This window comes from Mustela lutreola, chromosome 2 (assembly GCF_030435805.1).
Source record: "Mustela lutreola isolate mMusLut2 chromosome 2, mMusLut2.pri, whole genome shotgun sequence".
Classification (NCBI taxonomy): Eukaryota; Metazoa; Chordata; class Mammalia; order Carnivora; family Mustelidae; genus Mustela; species Mustela lutreola.
Genome location: NC_081291.1, coordinates 55,432,203 through 55,448,771, shown reverse-complemented (window position 1 = coordinate 55,448,771; position 16,569 = coordinate 55,432,203). Strand labels below are relative to the sequence as shown.

Below are 16,569 nucleotides of genomic sequence, written 5' to 3'. Positions count from 1 at the left end.
TCAAAGGAGTAACTACCCATCTGGGGAAGTGAGGGAAGGCTTCCTGGAGGAGGTGATGCCTAGATGGGGTTCCATGGCATCTTTTCTCCTCATCTCTAGGTAAAGTCAGGGGCCTGAGAAGGCCAGGGTATGGTTTCTATTTGTTGAGCTGTGAGGTGTGGGTGAGGACAGGCCACAATCAGCCCTACAGGTGAGGCTGCCCATCCCTGTTAGGCAGGGGCACTGCCTTTTGGCCAGTGGCCTCTAGGAGCCACTGTCACTGACCAACCGGTAACCTTCCTGCACACCCAGGTACTTCATGCTGAAGCTTCCAGGAGACAGGCAGACCCATACATCTCCCTTCAGGGACATGGCATCTGGTTGTCCATTCCTCCCACCTCCCTCCCAGACCAACCTGGTCCTGGCTCCTGGCTTTCCTGGGGCAGGCCACACTCTTACTCAGGGTGGGAGTGCCACCTAGTGGGCCCTGGGAGAATTTTTACCCTGCTGCCTTCTAGGACAACACTCACCATTCAGAAAATCCTGAATGGGTTTTGGGAATCGTGAAGTCAACTCGTTGGGTGAGAGTGTGTCTGGGAAGCTATGTGGGAAAATGAGGAGGACGATGGGGTGACAGGGATGTTAAACTTTTCCATTTTTGCCTACCCCTCCTCCCCTCGTGTACACCGCCCTCTGCACCCTGCTCCCATCCCTCCTAAGGGTGGTACCCACTGCGCCTCCCTCATGCCCTTTGCTTCTGCTCAGTGCTTTGCCATTAACAAGCCTACATGTCATTTCTTTTCCACAGCAGCTCTGGGAGTTAGAGATAGTGGTGACAGTCCTTAGTTGCAGGGAAACAAGCAGGCCCAGAGGATAGCTTCCTTGCCCTGGCTGTCCTGCTCATAGAGGTTCCTAGATACAATCTAGGCCAGTCTGGCTGACAGCTGGTGCTTGGCAGGACCTCAGACACCGAGAGGCGTGGCCAAGGGAAAGGTGGGAGGACTAGATCTACACTGAGAAGCAAGGCTGAGCCACTGTGCATGCTGCATGCCTTGCTCACGCCGCTTTGTGCCCACAGCTCCTGTGCAGAACGGGACGAGTGGCACAGCTGTCTGAGCAGAGCCCTCCCTGAGGATTATAAGGCCCAGGCTCTGGCTGCCTTTCACCACAGTGTGGAGGTGAGTGGGGGTCCCAAGACCCACCTGACACCAGCCTCACAGCCCTGAGTTTCGGGGGCTGCCCCCACACCCAGAGGGACTCTCAGCTCCTTCTATTGGGTTACTCCTCCCACCCCTTGCACCAACTCCACCAGGGTCAGGCAGTCACTGTGCAGGCCAAGTGCAGCACCTCCAGCTGGCTGTTTCTCACCCAAGGTTAGCATCCTGGAGGATGCAGTGGGGTGGGGTGAGGGGTTATAGAATTAGAATCCTCCCTCACATACACACCTTGTACAAGAGAAAGGGCACCCATCTAACCATCTCCTGACCACGCCGCTCACCCCATTCCATTGTTGCAGATACGGGAGAGGCTGGGGGTCAGCCTGGGGGAGAGGCCCCCCACTCTGGTGCCTGTCACACATGTTATGATGTGCATGAACTGTGGCTGCGACTTCTCCCTCACCCTGAGGCGTCATCATTGCCATGCCTGTGGCAAGGTGAGTCCCCTTATCTGAGTGAGTGTGAGCATAGGGTCATGTGGGGTGCATACTCAGGGGCACCCAGCAGTTACTGCTGGGCCAAGAGCAGGGTGTTTTCACACTAATCCTTTGAGGTAGCGATTGTGAAGCCCCATTTGACTGATAGCCTCAAACCAGAGCTCCAAATCCTATTTCATTACACCACTCCATTCCCGAAAGAAAGTCATGGCACATACAGTTACTGTCTTTGGAGGAAAAGTATCACGTCCTGGCTAAGGGTTCATCAGAAAAGCTGATAGACACTTGCAGAGAAACTCTGAGTCTTCACGACGGGAGAGCAGGGGGACCTGGCACGGTCCTGTCCCTGGAACAGAACAGTCCCTGGAGAGACAGGGAGTGAGTCAGCAGAGGGGAGAGGATGCTGGTCCTGTGCACATGCACACACACTGTTCCAATGTGTGTCCCCACCCGGCTTGCAGATTGTATGCCGGAACTGTTCAAGAAACAAGTACCCTCTGAAGTACCTCAAGGACCGGATGGCCAAGGTCTGTGACGGCTGCTACGGGGAGCTGAAGAAGAGGGGCGGGGATGTCCCAGGCCTGCTGAGAGGTAACCTGGGGACCACTGTTCTTCCGGGTGGCTTCTCACTGGCTATGGTTGGCACCTGAAACCACTCCTCCTGGGGACGCTCAGAACAAAACCAGCCCTGGAGGAGGAAACGGGTTTGAACCCACACCCGCAGCACTGTTTCCTGAAATGCTGGTTCCATGGGATATCAATAGGCATGACCCGAAGAAGGGTCTCTGGGCAGCTAAGCCTGGGAAATGCTGGGCCAGTGCCTCTCTGTGAAGGGGACGGCCGGTGTGGTACTTTGGGTTTCCTTTGCCATGGTGATCCTCTGTTCAAGAATGTTCTATGGGCATGTGTTCTGTGGGACCTTTCCAGGATAAGGATTTTGAGACAGCCAAGGAGTTGTGGATCGGGGAAGGGCTTCAGGGCTCCTTGAGTGACAGAGAAGGCTGAGGAAGCCAAGCTAGCCCCAAGAGGCTGTGCTCAGGGTACAGGCTTTGCCCAGGCAGGATTGGGCCAGAGGGACAGCAAGTGTATACTGGGCCTGAAACCAAAGACTTCCCTCTGGGGCCACCGGACAGCCCAGGTGAAGAAGGTATAGCCAGCACCCGGAAAAAGCCTTCCCTTGGCCTCCAATGCCCTTTGTGTCAGCAGAGGGAGTGTGCCTGCCTTTCTGGTCACACCTAAATCCCATCATGAGGCCAATTCCCATCTCAGGAGGGACCCAGAGCTCTAATTTTATGGGAACTGGCATTCCAAAGCAAGCTGCATCCCTGTCTATATGGACACTCACCGCCCTTCCCTGTGGCTTATCTTGGTTACAGAGCGGCCAGTGAGCATGAGCTTCCCCCTGTCCTCCCCCCGCTTCTCGAGCAGTGCCTTCTCATCCGTCTTCCACAGCATCAACCCCTCGACCTTCAAGAAGCAGAAGAAGGTCCCTTCAGCCCTGACCGAGGTAAGGCAGGTGGACTGCCTGTGTGGGAGGCAAGGGGTTTAGAAGGCTCATGGTCCTCCTCAGTGGACAGGGTCAGACCTCCCTGCACAACCCCCACCCCTCCGACCCTGGCTTAGCTCTTCAGGACAAAGAGAATTCCCAACGGGAAATACTAGTGACAGGCCCAACTCACCACTAACAAGGGCCTGTCTCTTGGGCGTGACAGAGAACATTCCTGCTTGGTGCCAGAAGGCAGGACCCTAACTGTCAATGGTGCTAGAAGTCTTTCCCATCCCTCTCTCCCCTCCAAGTCTCTTTTTCTCCTTACTTTCTCTCTTGTCCCATGACTTAGACCTGGTCCCCAAGGGTAGTGTACGGATCACTGGGGTTCTTCTAACTAAAGCAGCCATAGTCCTGGCTTAACGCCCCCTAGCAGGCCCTCGGAGCTGTGCTGTCCGCTTAGCCTCCAGGTCCCAAATGGCCTCAGGTGCTGAGGCTCCCGGACAGTGTGGGACTGCCTGCAGGAAGCCTCAGAATTGCTTAAACTCAAGTCCATCCTGTAAGGAGGGCCAGATTATATGTCTATATTCTGGTCACAATCAGAAACAAATGTGTGCCCATGAATATACTAGTTGTCAAAAGAAGTGTGATCAGCTGTTTCCAAGTTTTTGCATTAATATGCTTTATTAAGTAGCAGGTGGCAAGGGTTTAAAAAAGTGTTAGAGTATGGAAAATTTAAAGGGGTACAGTTCTACTCATTCACCTAGTTCCTTTGCATATTAAAAATCTTGGGAATGAACACATACATGGTAAAAAAAAAATTTTTTTCAAAACAACACAAAAGAATACCTGCTGAAACATGAGTTTCTCTCCTTCTCCGAACTCCTCCACTCCCACCTACCCCCAGAGGTAACCACCAGCAAGCTTCTTATGGATCCTCCCAGAAACTGTAATGCATATACATAATAAAGATGTATATTCATTGATTCTCTTTTTTAACTGGAAAGATAACAAATTATACTGAATCTTCTATACACCTTTCACCCTTAATTTCTCTTAGCTATCATTCCACATTTGCTCACACTTACAAATCTCATACTTTTTACATTGTATGGTTGTAGCATCATTTATTTAACTAATAACCCTTTCCACCAACTGAGAAAAGATCACCTTTTCACTCCTGCTGGGGTAGTGGCTTACAGAACTTGAGTGTTCCATGAGCACAGAGTTTGAGAACCACTGCTGTTAGTTAGCCTTCTAAAGTGTCCAGCTGCTCTGATGCTGGTATCCTTGCTAGCCCTTTGGTAACTTTTGCTCAAAGTAACAACCTTCTTATTATCCAGCAAAGACTGTGCTTAGTAGGATTTGCAGCAGCCCCAGGAGAAATGTGTCCCACCCTGTTACCTGCTGCCCTGTTCCCTTTCCCCCGGAGCTCCACCTTTGCAATAAGCCCTGCTCCCCATGAGAAAACCTGTAGAAATATTGCCTCCCCAAGCACCTGCCAGCAAGAGAGGTCAGATTTGCTTTCCACTGACATACTCTGTCCACTCTGCCTTTCTCCCTTGCAGGGAGTCCTCGAACCTGTGGCAGACACAGGCTCCTTTCCTAGTACTTCTTAAAACAGTCCAGGCTGGGTATCTGGGGTGGCTTAGTCAGTTGAGTGTCTGTCTTCAGCTCAGGTCATAATCTTGGGATTTTGAGTCCTGTGTCAGGCTCCCTGCTAAGCAGGGAATCTACTGCTCCCCTCCGTCTGCCCCTTTCCCCACTCATTGTCTCTCTCCCTCCCTCTCTCTCTCTTTCTTTCATTCATGAATAAATAAAATCTTAAAAAAAAAAAAAATCCCAGGCTGGTGGTGGCCTCCTTTTCCTGCAGTGAAGCTCATTGACCTTCAGAGTATTTGCCAAAAGATCCAAGTTCTTACCCTCTCTTCAACTAATTAGGGACTTGACCTTCAGTAGATACATCCATTCCTCTAGGCCTGTTTCCCCATCTGTAAAATGGGAAAGTAAGATGAAATTATTTCCAAACTTGGCCTTCTTGCTCCAATAGTAAGATTAGTATTTATGAGCAGTTCCATGGGTCAGATACCTGTCAGGTACCTGTCTTACGTCATTTAATTTCAGTTTTGCTAGTAGGGAAACTAGACTTAGAAGAAGTAAATTGCTCACATTGCCCATCAAATAACTGGGAGAACCTGGGCTGGAACCCCAGATTGGTATTGCTCTAAACCTGTGTGGTATTCTGAAACCCACAAAAAGACGGTACAGCAGACAACTACTTCTACTAATAACAACAGGAATTAAAACTCCCCATTAGGAAGATTATAAGACCTTTTAAGTAAACATTATAAAGAAGATCCATCCTTAAATATAAGAGATGAGCTTAAAAGTGTAAGAATCAGGGGTGCCTGGGTTGCTCAGTGGGTTAAGCCTCTGCCTTTGGCTCAGATCATGATCTCAAGGTCCTGGGATCAAACCTTGCTGCATTGGGCTATCTGCTCAGCAGGGAGCCTGCTTCCTCCTCTCTGTCTGCCTGCCTCTCTGCCTACTTGTGATCTCTTTCTCTGTCAAATAATAAATAAAATCTTAAAAAAAAATAGAATCAGGGGCACCTAGGTTGCTCAGTCAGCTGAGCATCTGGCTTGGTTTCAGCTCAGGTCACTCTCAGGATTGTGAAATCGAGCCCCATATTGAGCCCACATTGGGCTCCACACTCAGCACAGAGTCTGCTTGAGATTGTTTCCCTCTGCCCCTCCCCCCAGCTGTGTTCATGCATGCTGTCTCTCTCTATAATAAATAAATAAAATCTTTTTAAAAAATTTCAAGTGTAAAAATCAAATTTATTTTTTTGAGCATGTATGTGTGGAGTTTTTTTTCAAGTTTTTATTTAAATTTCAGTTAGTTAACATATAGTATTTATTAGTTGCAGGTGTGCAATATAGTGATTCAACATTTCCATACAACCCGTGGTGCTCATCACAAGTATCCTTCTTTATCCCCATCACCTAGTTTACCCATCCCCCATCCTCCCCTCTGCTAGCCATCAGTGCATTCTCTATTTTTTTTTTTTAAGATTTTTTTTTAATTTGACAGAGACACAGCAAGACAGAGGGCACAAGCAGGGGGAGTGAGAGAGGGAGAAGCAGTTTTCCTGCTGATCAGGGCACCCGATGCGGGACTTGAACCCGACTCTGGGATCATGACCTGAGCCAAAGCCAGATGCTTAATGACTGAACCACCCAGGCACCCCATCAGTGTGTTCTCTAGAGTTAAGAGTCTGTTTCTTGGTTTACTCTGTCTCTCTTTTTTTTTTTCCTTTGCTCATTTGCTTTGTTTCTTAAATCCCACATATGAGTAAAATCATATGGTATTTGTCGTTCTTTGTGTGACTTATTTCATAGCATAATACTCTCTAGTTCCATCCATGTCATTGCAAATGGCATGATTTCATTCTTTTTCATGGCTGAGTAATATTCCTGTGTATGTATTTACTACATCTTCTTTATCCAGTCATCAATTTGTGGACACCTGGGCTGCTTCCATATCTTGGCTATTGCCAATAATTCTGCTGTAAACATTGCATGCATGTATCCCTGTGAATTAGTGTTTCAGTATTTTTGGGGTAAATACCTAGTAGTGTGATGGCTAGATCTAGATGGTAGAATGGTTATTTTAACTTTTTGAGGAAGCTCCATATTATTTTTCACAGTGGCTGTACCAGTTTGCATTTCTACCAACAGTACAAAAGGGTTCCCCTTTCTCCAAATCCTCATCAACACCTGTTGTTTCTTGTGTTGTTGATTTTAGCCATTCTGACAGGTGTGAAGTGGTATTTCATTGTAGTTTTGATTGGCATTTCCCTGATGGTAAGTGATGACAAATATATTTTCATGTATCTGTTGGCCATCTTTATTCTTCTCTGGAAAAAAAAAATCTGTCCAAGTTTTCTGCCCACTTTTTAATGGATTATTTGTTTTTTGGATATTGAGTTTTATAAGTGCTTTATGCATTTTTTAAAAGATTTATTTATTTATTTGACAGAGAGAGAGAGAGAGAGATCACAAGTAGGCAGAGGCAGGCAGAAAGAGAGAGAGATGGGGAAGCAGGCTCCCTGCTGAGCAGAGAGCCCGATGTGGTGCTCAATCCCAGGACCCTGGGATCATGACCTAAGCCGAAGACAGAGGCCTCAACCCACTAAGCCACCCAGGTGCCCCAGGTTAATGTATTTTATATACTAACCCCTCATCAGATATGTCATTGGTAATTACCTTCTTCTATTCCAAAGGTTGCCTTTTAGCTTTGTTGATTATTTCCTTTGCTGTGCAGGTTTTTATTTTGATTAAATCCCAATAGTTTATTTCTTTTTATTTAAAGATTTTATTTATTTATTTATTTATTTATTTATTTATTTGACAAACAGAGATCACAAGTAGGCAGAGAGGCAAGCAGAGAGAGAGAGAGAGAGAGAGGAGGAAGCAGGCTCCCTGCTGAGCAGAGAGCCTGACTCGGGGCTCAATCCCAGGACCCTGGGATCATGACCTGAGCCGAAGGCAGAGGCTTTAAGCTGCTGAGCCACCCAGGCGCCCCCCCAATAGTTTATTTTTGCATTTGTTTCTCTCAGGAGACATATTTAGAAAAAAGTTGTTACAGCTGGTGTCAAAGAAGTTACTATCTCTTCTCTTTTGGGATTTGTATGGTTTCAGGTCTCAATCTATTTTTAATATATTTTTGTGTAGCGTGTAAGAAAGTGGTCTTGTTTCATTCTTCTGCATGTTGCTTTCCAGTTCTCCCAACACCATTTGTTGAAGAGACAATCTTTTCCTATTGGAAATTTTTTCCTGCTTTGTCCAGATTAATTGACCATATAGTTGCGGATCCAGTTCTGGGTTTTCTGTTCTGTTCCATTGATCTCAGTATCTGATTTTGCGCCAGTTCCATACTGTTTTAATGACTGCAGCTTTGTAATATAACTTGAAGTCTAGAACTGTGATACCTGTGATCATGACCTGAGCCGAAGGCAGAGGCTTAACTGAGCCACCCAGGCATCCCGCCCCCTCCTTTTTTTAAAGTAATGTCTGCACCCAACATGGGACTCAAATTCATGACCAAGAGATCAAGAGTCACATGCCCCACCAACTAAGCCAGCCAGGCATCCCCAATTTGGATGCCTCTTCTTTCTTTTTGTTGTCTGATTGCTGTTGTTAGAACTTCCCATGTTATGTTGAATAAAGCTGATGAGAGTGAAAATCCCTGTCTTATTCCTGACTATAGAGGAAAATCTCTCAGTTTTTCTGCATTTAGGACAATATTAGCTGTCCATTTTTTATAAATGGCCTTTATTATGTTGAGGTGTGTTCCCTATAAACCTACTTTATTGAGTGTTTTTTTCATGAATGGATGTTGGACTTCATCAAATGCTTTTTCTACATTTATTGCAATGGCCATATGGTTCTTATCCTTTCTTTTGTTAATGTTATGTATCACATTGATGATTTGCAAATATTGAACCACCCTTGCATCCCAGGAATAAATCCCATTTGATAGTGGTGAATTATTTTTTTAATATATTGTTGGATTCGGTTTGCTAGTATTTTGTTGAGGATTTTTGCATCTATGTTCATCAGAGATATTTAGCTTGTGGTTCTCTTTTTTGGTGGCTCCTTTATCTGGTTTTGGTATCAAGGTAATGCTGGCCTCATAGAATGAATTTGGAAGGTTCCTTCCTTTTCTGTTTTTTTTTTTTTTTTTAAACAGTTTGATGAGAATAGGTATTAACTCTGCTAGGAATCAGTTTTAGAAGGAAGAGCCTTTCCCCCAGATATCTGCAGTTTCATATTATGAGCCCTTGGGGGTTGGGGAGTGGGAGCCAAGAATCTGAAACCCCACTCGGGGCAGCACTCCGAAGGTGGTTTTTGACTCTTGTGTCTCCTGGGTCCACTCAGTAAGTCCTTTCTTAATCCCTGGTACTGTTTCGCTGCTTTTGAGGTGCTGGACATATCCTAAGACCTCATCCACATCTCAGATTTCAAAGCAGGATAAACGCTCTGCCAACTGGTTTGCAGTGTCATTTTCCACTCTGTTTGAACTGTGCTCACCACCTGGTGCCCTGACTGCTCTGCTTCTCTTCTGTTAGGTGGCCGCCTCCGGAGAGGGCTCCGCCATCAGTGGCTATCTCACCCGTTGCAAGAAAGGCAAGAGGCACTGGAAGAAGCTCTGGTTTGTCATCAAAGGCAAAGTGCTCTACACCTACATGGCTAGTGAGGTAGTGGTGTTTTATGCTTTCCCTCCTCTCACCTCCGAAGACCCTTGGGTTAAACGCCTGCCTCAGAATGTCCTTCTGGGCATGCACAACACCCCATCCCCTGTAGGGCAGTGTGAGACTGGATCCAGTTTCCAGTCCCATGCCCCTCCAGTCTGTGTTGAACAGTACCCTGTGCTGAGTGTTGCTGTGGATACACAACCATGTATAGGTTCCAAGTTGTCAGAATTTACCATTTCTCTGTGGAGCTGAGGTGGGACAGCATGCAAGCCTGTGCACCCAAGTGTTTGAAGGTCACAGGCCCAGCATCCAGCACAAGCTAGGCTCTCCATAAAAGTAGGCTGCTCTCTGCTCTCCACCTCCACTGTTTGGGACAGACAGAATTCAACAGCTTGGAGGAAGCTACCACACTTTCTTACTCTGTGCATTTCTTTTATCAGGGAACTACATTGTCTCATGGTAATGTTTCTACTAAATAAAGCTTAAGTTGATACTTTTTACAAAGCATCTTACTTTACATTAACATTTAGGAGGGCTTTGGGGCACCTGGGTGGCTCAGTCAGTTAAACGTCTGCCTTTTGCTCAGGTCATGATCCCAGAGTCCTGGGATCGAGCCCCGCATTGGGCTCCCTGCTCGGCAGGGAGTCTGCTTCTCCCTCTGCCAGCCTCCCCCACTCATGCCCTCTCTCTCAAATAAATAAATAAAATCTTTTTTAAAAAAATGTAGGAGGGCCTTGGAAATCAAGCCTGCTTCTGGAGTAGCCAGGTGTGGGCTATGGTTATACAGCAGGGTGCTATCTGGTCCTGCCCCAGGCTGGACCTGGAGGATAGTTTGAAAGATTTCCAGGTCTAGGCCCCACCATCTGGTGGCTTCCATGGGCTAAACCCACTTTGAAAATGGGACTTCAGTGCCCAGCCGCAGAGGGTGTGTGCTTTACCCCAGGAGGATATTCACATCAGCACAGGGCTGGCCCTTCTACCCTGACCCCAGATGCTGGCAAAGGTGCAAAAGACAATTTCTTTTGGGGGCATAAAGCTTCTCTTACAAAAGACCTGCAGCTGTAATGGTAGCAGCCTGCCCCTCCCTCAGGGAGTCCCAGAAGCCAGCAGGGACACAGAGAGGGACTGGCAGTGGACCTGAATGACTCCAGTGCCGTGTGAGCTGAGCCCTCGCTGACATGCCCACAGAGGAGCTGAGGAGAATTTTGATCTTGCCAGAACAAATGTGACGTAATGCCCACCTGCAACCCAGGGCAGCATCTTCCAAAGTAGGTATTATACAGGATGCTCACAGGGTTTCTCTAAATGCTGGGTTCTGAAGGGACCCTGAGTAAGCAGTTAGTGGGAGTACTTCTCAGAATCTGTAATGTACCCAGGTGTGTTGTGGATCTCTGAGATGAGATTTCCCAAGCTGGCCCAACCACAGGCCCTTCCTTGTGGAGTGTCTCATGAACTATCCCATTCCATGGACCACTCTTTGGGAAGAAATTAGACAGGTGAATGAAGGTTAGAGATAATTAAATAAAGATATGAATCCTGTCTGAGAATGGAAAACCCATTCTCAGTGTCCGTTTTCTCGGCACTGAGCAACAGTTGTCTTTGGAAGTGACACCCTAAACTGATTAAAAAGGTGGGTTTTAAGTATACTTCCAAAGTAGATTTTTCCATAAAGAACTAACACAATTTCTTATTAAGACCATGCCAGTGATAGGACTAAGCTGTCAAATTCCATCAAAGAAAAAAGGTTTGATAAAATGGATAGCCAGTTTTGATGTGTGTACTACCATGAACCCCTGTCACTTACCTGTGTATCCCCACCTTATTCCATTGTCTCCAGAGGCAGCACACCATTCTGAATTTTTTCCTCCACAGATTAGTTTTACCTCTTTTAGAATCTTCATGTAAATAGAACCACATATAAATGTGACTTCTTCCACTCAGCAGGAGACATTTTAGACTCATCCATGGTTTTGAAAACAGCAGCAGGTCATTACATTTTATGGCTGAGTCGTTTTCCATGTTGTGAATGTACCACCATGGGTTTAACCCATTTATCAGTTGAAGGACATTTGGGTTGTTTCTGGGTTTTGCTGATTATGAATAAAGCCACTTTAAACTTTTGTATATAGGTTTTTATATGAAAATGGGTTTTTATTTCACTTGGGTAGACACCTAGGATTGGAATTTCTAGATCACAGGAGGGTATATATTTGGTTTATCAGAAATTACAGACCTTTTGCAAAGTGGTCTACCATTTTATATTGCCCCCGACAATGTATGTAAGAGTGGGGGTTATGGTTGCTCCACATCTTAGTTAACATTTGGTATTGTCAGTCATTAATTTACTAGTATCTTAGTTTGGTTTTAATTAATTTACTTATTTATTTTCAAGTTTTATTTATTCATTTGACAGAGAGCTAGAGAGAGCACGAGTAGACAGAGTGGCAGGCAGAGGGAGAGAGAGAAGTAGGCTCTCCGCTGAGCAGATAGCATGACAACACAGAGCTCGATCCCAGGACCCTGGGGTCATGACCCGAGCTGAAGGCTCTGCTTAATGACTGACCCATCCAGGCATTCCAAGTGTGGTTTTAATTTCGATTTCCATAGTAACTAATGATGTTTTTGATGTGCTTATTAGCTATTTCAGTATTTCCCATTGAGAAGTGTCTGTTCAGATCTCTTGCACATTTTTTAAAATAAATTGTCTTATTGAGTTACAGGAATTCTTTACATATCTTGGATACTAGTCTTTTGTCAGATAAATGTTTTGTGAATATTCTCTCCCTGTCTGTGGCTTGTCTGTGTGTTTTCTTAATGAATTTGTTCTGGTCCTTTGGTGAACAGAGTTTTTCTTAAATGAATCCTAATTTATTAGTGTTTTCCTTTATGGCTACTGCTTTTCATATCATAAGAAACTTTGTCTACTGTAAGTCACAAAGTTTTTCCCCTGTATTTGCTTCTGAACACTTGAATGTTTTACCTTTTACATTCAGATTTATCCGAAATTAATTCTGAGTATGGTGTGAGACAGGTTGGGGCTCATTTTTTCCCACATGGATATTTTTATTCCGCCACCACTTGTTAAAAAAGAGTTTCCTTTCCCTATAGAATTATTTTGGTGCCTTCATTAAGTAGCAAATGACTCATGAATTCATGACCTGAGCCAAAGTCACCAGTCTGATGCTTAACTGGCGCCACTCCAGCTTTGTTCTTTTTAAAGATTGTTTGGGGTATCCTAGATCTTTTGTGTTTCCATATAAACTTGTCAATTTCTACCCAAAAGCCTGAGATTATGGGAGGGATTGTTGAATCAGTTCAGGGAAAGTTGGCATCTTAACAATATTCAATCTTAAGATCTATGAATGTGGTATAAATCTTCATTTATTTAGTTCTTTAGTTTTTCTTTTAATGATTTGTATAGAGGTCTCATACTTCTTGCATTTCTGTTAACTTTATTCCTATTTTATTTTTTGCATGCTATTTTGAATGGAGTTTATTTTCTAGTTATTTGCTGTAAACAGATAATTTAAAAATTGGTTATCCCATGGCCTTGCTAAATTGATTATTGGTTCTAATAGCTATTTTGTAATAATAATAAAAAAAGTCCTTTGCAAGCACAGATAGTTTAATTTCTTTTTTTGCTGAATTTCTTTTTTTGCATTGCCTTAATGCAATGGCTAGGACTGCCAGTACAATTTTGAGTTTAACTGGTGGGAGTGAGCACCCTCTTGCCATGTTCCCAATCTTACAGGAAAAGCATTCAGTATTGCACTATTAAGTAGGATGTTAGCTGTCAGTATTTTACAGATGCCCTCAGCTTAAGGAAGTTCCCTTCTAGTTTGCTGAGGGTTTTTTTTTTTTTTTTTTAAAAGATTTTATTTATTTATTTGACAGACAAGAGACCACAAGTAAGCAGAGAGGCAGGCAGAGAGAGAGGAGGAAGCAGCCTCCCTGCTGAGCAGAGAGCCCAATGTGGGGCTTGATCCCTGGACACTGGGATCATGACCCGAGCCAAAGGCAGAGGCTTTAACCCACTGAGCCACCCAGGCACCCCTGCTGAGGGCTTTTTAAATCATGAATTGATATTGAGTTTTGTCAGATGCTTTTCCTGATCCAGGAGTCTTTGAAAATTGATGGTGTTTTATATACAACCTCAACTCCTCCTCCTCCCACAGCCTTCTTAACTACTTATATCTTAACTAATTCCTTAACTAATTATATCTTTTGTCTATGTGTGGCTTCATAAAGTTGTATTTTATGAGCATGTATTTTCACATAAATATATATGTGTAAATATATCCTTTATATACAAAAATCCTTTCCAGTCAATTTTGTGATTTTAAGATCCATTTATGTTCTCTGTGTACATCTTATCACATTATTAGCCACTTTATAGCACAGATACCCTAAGTGCCTCCATATTGAGACGTTGTGGATGAGGGCATGGGGGAATAAGTATAGGGTATGTTATCTGGAGTAATTCTGGAAAGCAGAGTCTCTGACTAATCAGGTCAGTAGAAAGAATGCAGTGTTAAAAGGTGGTCGTGAGTTCAAGTTCTAGCTCTGCCCCTTACTAAACTGTGCCATCTTAGGGAGTTATTTACCTTCTCCATCTCTGAGCCTCAGTGACTTCTTAGAACAGGAGTGACACCTTCTATGATTGTTGTAAAGATTCAACAAGGTAATATAAAGATGAAAATGCCTGGACCCTAATAGGCTGTGACAGAATGTTAAGTTTCTCTCCTCATGACTGGTCCTGCCGGGAAGAGGGGGTGAAGAGTATGTGTGTGGTTATTACTCCACTGTTGCCAAAGCTTGCCTCACATAGAAGGGCTTGTCACGCATCTGAAATCGGGAACAGTAAATGCTGAGCAGTTGACTGTGTGTAGTGCCATGTTTAATATTGTTTTCCCTTTTGCCCTCTGTAGGACACAGTGGCCATGGAGAGCATGCCCCTGCTTGGTTTCACCATCGCCCCAGAGAAGGAAGAGGGCAGCAGTGAAGTAGGACCAATTTTTCACCTCTACCACAAGAAAACCCTATTTTATAGCTTCAAAGCAGAGGATAACAATTCAGCTCAAAGGTACCCAAATATCTAGGCCTCTATCTCCTTGCCTCTCCCTCTAGAAGGAAACAAGTTGCTACCCAGGGCTTTGGCTTCTCTCTGCTCCAGCCATCCTGTGCCACAGTGGCCCAGGGAACAGTAGAACTACCTGTTCCTGGTTGTGAGATTTTTTAAAGATTATTATGATTCGTTCATACAGGCATGTTTTGATTCAGCAAACCTTTGCTCTGTGTTCCATACCTTTTGTTAAATGGTAGGGAAACAAATATGAATATGACATGGTCCTTGACATCAGACTAATAGTTACCAAGTCCGTCTGGTCACTTGTAGGTTCTCTGACTAGAGTCTCAGAGCTGTGACTCTGAACTGTCTCCTCTCTCCTGTTTTATAGGTGGATTAAGGCCATGGAAGACGCAAGTGTGTTATAGCAGTTACCAAGCATGTGGACTCAGAATAAAGTCTTCGGTTGAAGGTAGACCCTTCCAGAAGCCAATCTGTGTCTCCACTCATCGGGACTGATATGAGGATTCAGCATGGGGGCTCATCCTTTTTGCCGTAACCCCCTCTCTCACCGTCACACGTTGAACCCTTAAGGAATATTTATGAACCGCTCCTTTTCTGTTCTCGTGTTTTCCCCCTGCCCAACCCTGCGCCACCCCAGCATAAACTATTTCCTTACCCAGTAGTGAGATCATGTTTAGCAGCGTAAAGATGTGGAAACAACAGGAAAAAAGTACATTTTAGGAATGCAGGCTTTTTAGTGGAAACAAGCTTTTACGATTTTTACTAGTGGTAAACATTATCACCTTTCATAGCATTGATGTCGGTGCCTCAGGTGAAACGAGAAACAACTGATAAATAACAGCTACCCTCATCGAAAGCACTTTATTGATTTACTGAGCTACAACCTCCAGTTTTATGTTTCCCAAGTGATTTACTTAAGTAAGGAGCAGACAGAGTCCTGTGGACTAATTTGCCGCCAGTTCTCAATAAGGGTGTACATACAAATGATTTGTGCAGACACGACTGGGCCTTGCCAAGTGGCCAAATGAGTGGCGCTCAGAGGGGAGGGTCCTCCTTGCGGAGGCCGCACTGCACTGGATAAGAAGGCAAGGATTTTCTCCTCCACTGATCATGAGACCTGCACACTGACCTGACTTAATGAAGGAAGGATGCCCCGCTTCCTGGGGTGGTCCTCACACTATACCCCAGTGCTGGATGCTTGGCTGCTGGCAGACCCAGCCCCACCCTGAAGGTCACTGCCAACACTCTGAAGAGATAGGGCGTGCTTTATTTTATTGTGTGCCTTCCTGTGTTTACCCAACATGAGCTGACAAGTGTTACCTGAAAAAGAACCTGGGCTTGTTTACAACATGGTTATCCTTCGGCTGTATTACCAAAGCCTCGAAAGAGATGCGAAGAGAGAAAAGATACAATCAGAAGGTGAATCAGCAGTCTTGGCGAGGGGCTATGAACACAGTGAGGGAGCACAGAAGTAATGACTTGAAGATATTTTCTGGGCACCTGGGGCCCAGCTGCCTCCCTTTGATGACCACTGCTCATCATGCTGGACAAATTTCTACACAGAAAAGAATGGGGGTAGAGCAGGTGGGATTCCTTGTTACTCTCATTGAAATAGAAAACAATCATATCATTTCCTGATGTCCTGTCCCCTAAACAAAATGGCATTTGCTGACAAACCTTTTGTAAAAAGCACCATCTCAAGGAGTTATTTACATTAAATATTTTCAGGGGAATTTTTTTTTCTAGTTTGCAATTTCTTTTAAAATGTTTGCATTAAACATTTAATTAATGATTCAAACTAAGTGATCAGAAAGATTTTTTTTTTTAAAGATTTTATTTATTTATTTGACAGAGAGAGATCACAAGTACACTGAGAGGCAGGCAGAGAGAGAGAGAGGGAAGCAGGCTCCCCGCTGAGCAGAGAGCCCGATGCCGGACTCGATCCCAGGACCCTGAGATCATGACCCGAGCCGAAGGCAGCGGCTTAACCCACTGAGCCACCCAGGCGCCCAGAAAGATTTTTAAATTAATTTTTGAGGGATCAATTCCAATGCAACCACTTCATCATTAGACATGTTTAAGTGGGACTTCTAGAGCCTCCG

At 44.9% G+C, this 16,569-nt stretch overlaps 1 protein-coding gene across 3 annotated transcripts in view; it reads left to right on the top strand.

The window, feature by feature from the left end:
• FGD5 (FYVE, RhoGEF and PH domain containing 5) overlaps positions 1–16,265 on the top strand; it is a 122,757-nt gene extending 106,492 nt beyond the window's left edge. For all 3 annotated transcript variants that reach the window (XM_059161832.1, XM_059161831.1, XM_059161833.1), the window contains exons 15-21: positions 1,058–1,157; positions 1,496–1,633; positions 2,095–2,224; positions 3,010–3,140; positions 9,253–9,381; positions 14,307–14,461; positions 14,835–16,265. In XM_059161832.1, the coding sequence (XP_059017815.1) occupies positions 1,058–1,157; positions 1,496–1,633; positions 2,095–2,224; positions 3,010–3,140; positions 9,253–9,381; positions 14,307–14,461; positions 14,835–14,871 (820 nt within the window). In that variant the 3' untranslated portion in view covers positions 14,872–16,265. The remainder of the gene's footprint in view (positions 1–1,057; positions 1,158–1,495; positions 1,634–2,094; positions 2,225–3,009; positions 3,141–9,252; positions 9,382–14,306; positions 14,462–14,834) is intronic.
• Positions 16,266–16,569: the final 304 nt, after the last annotated feature.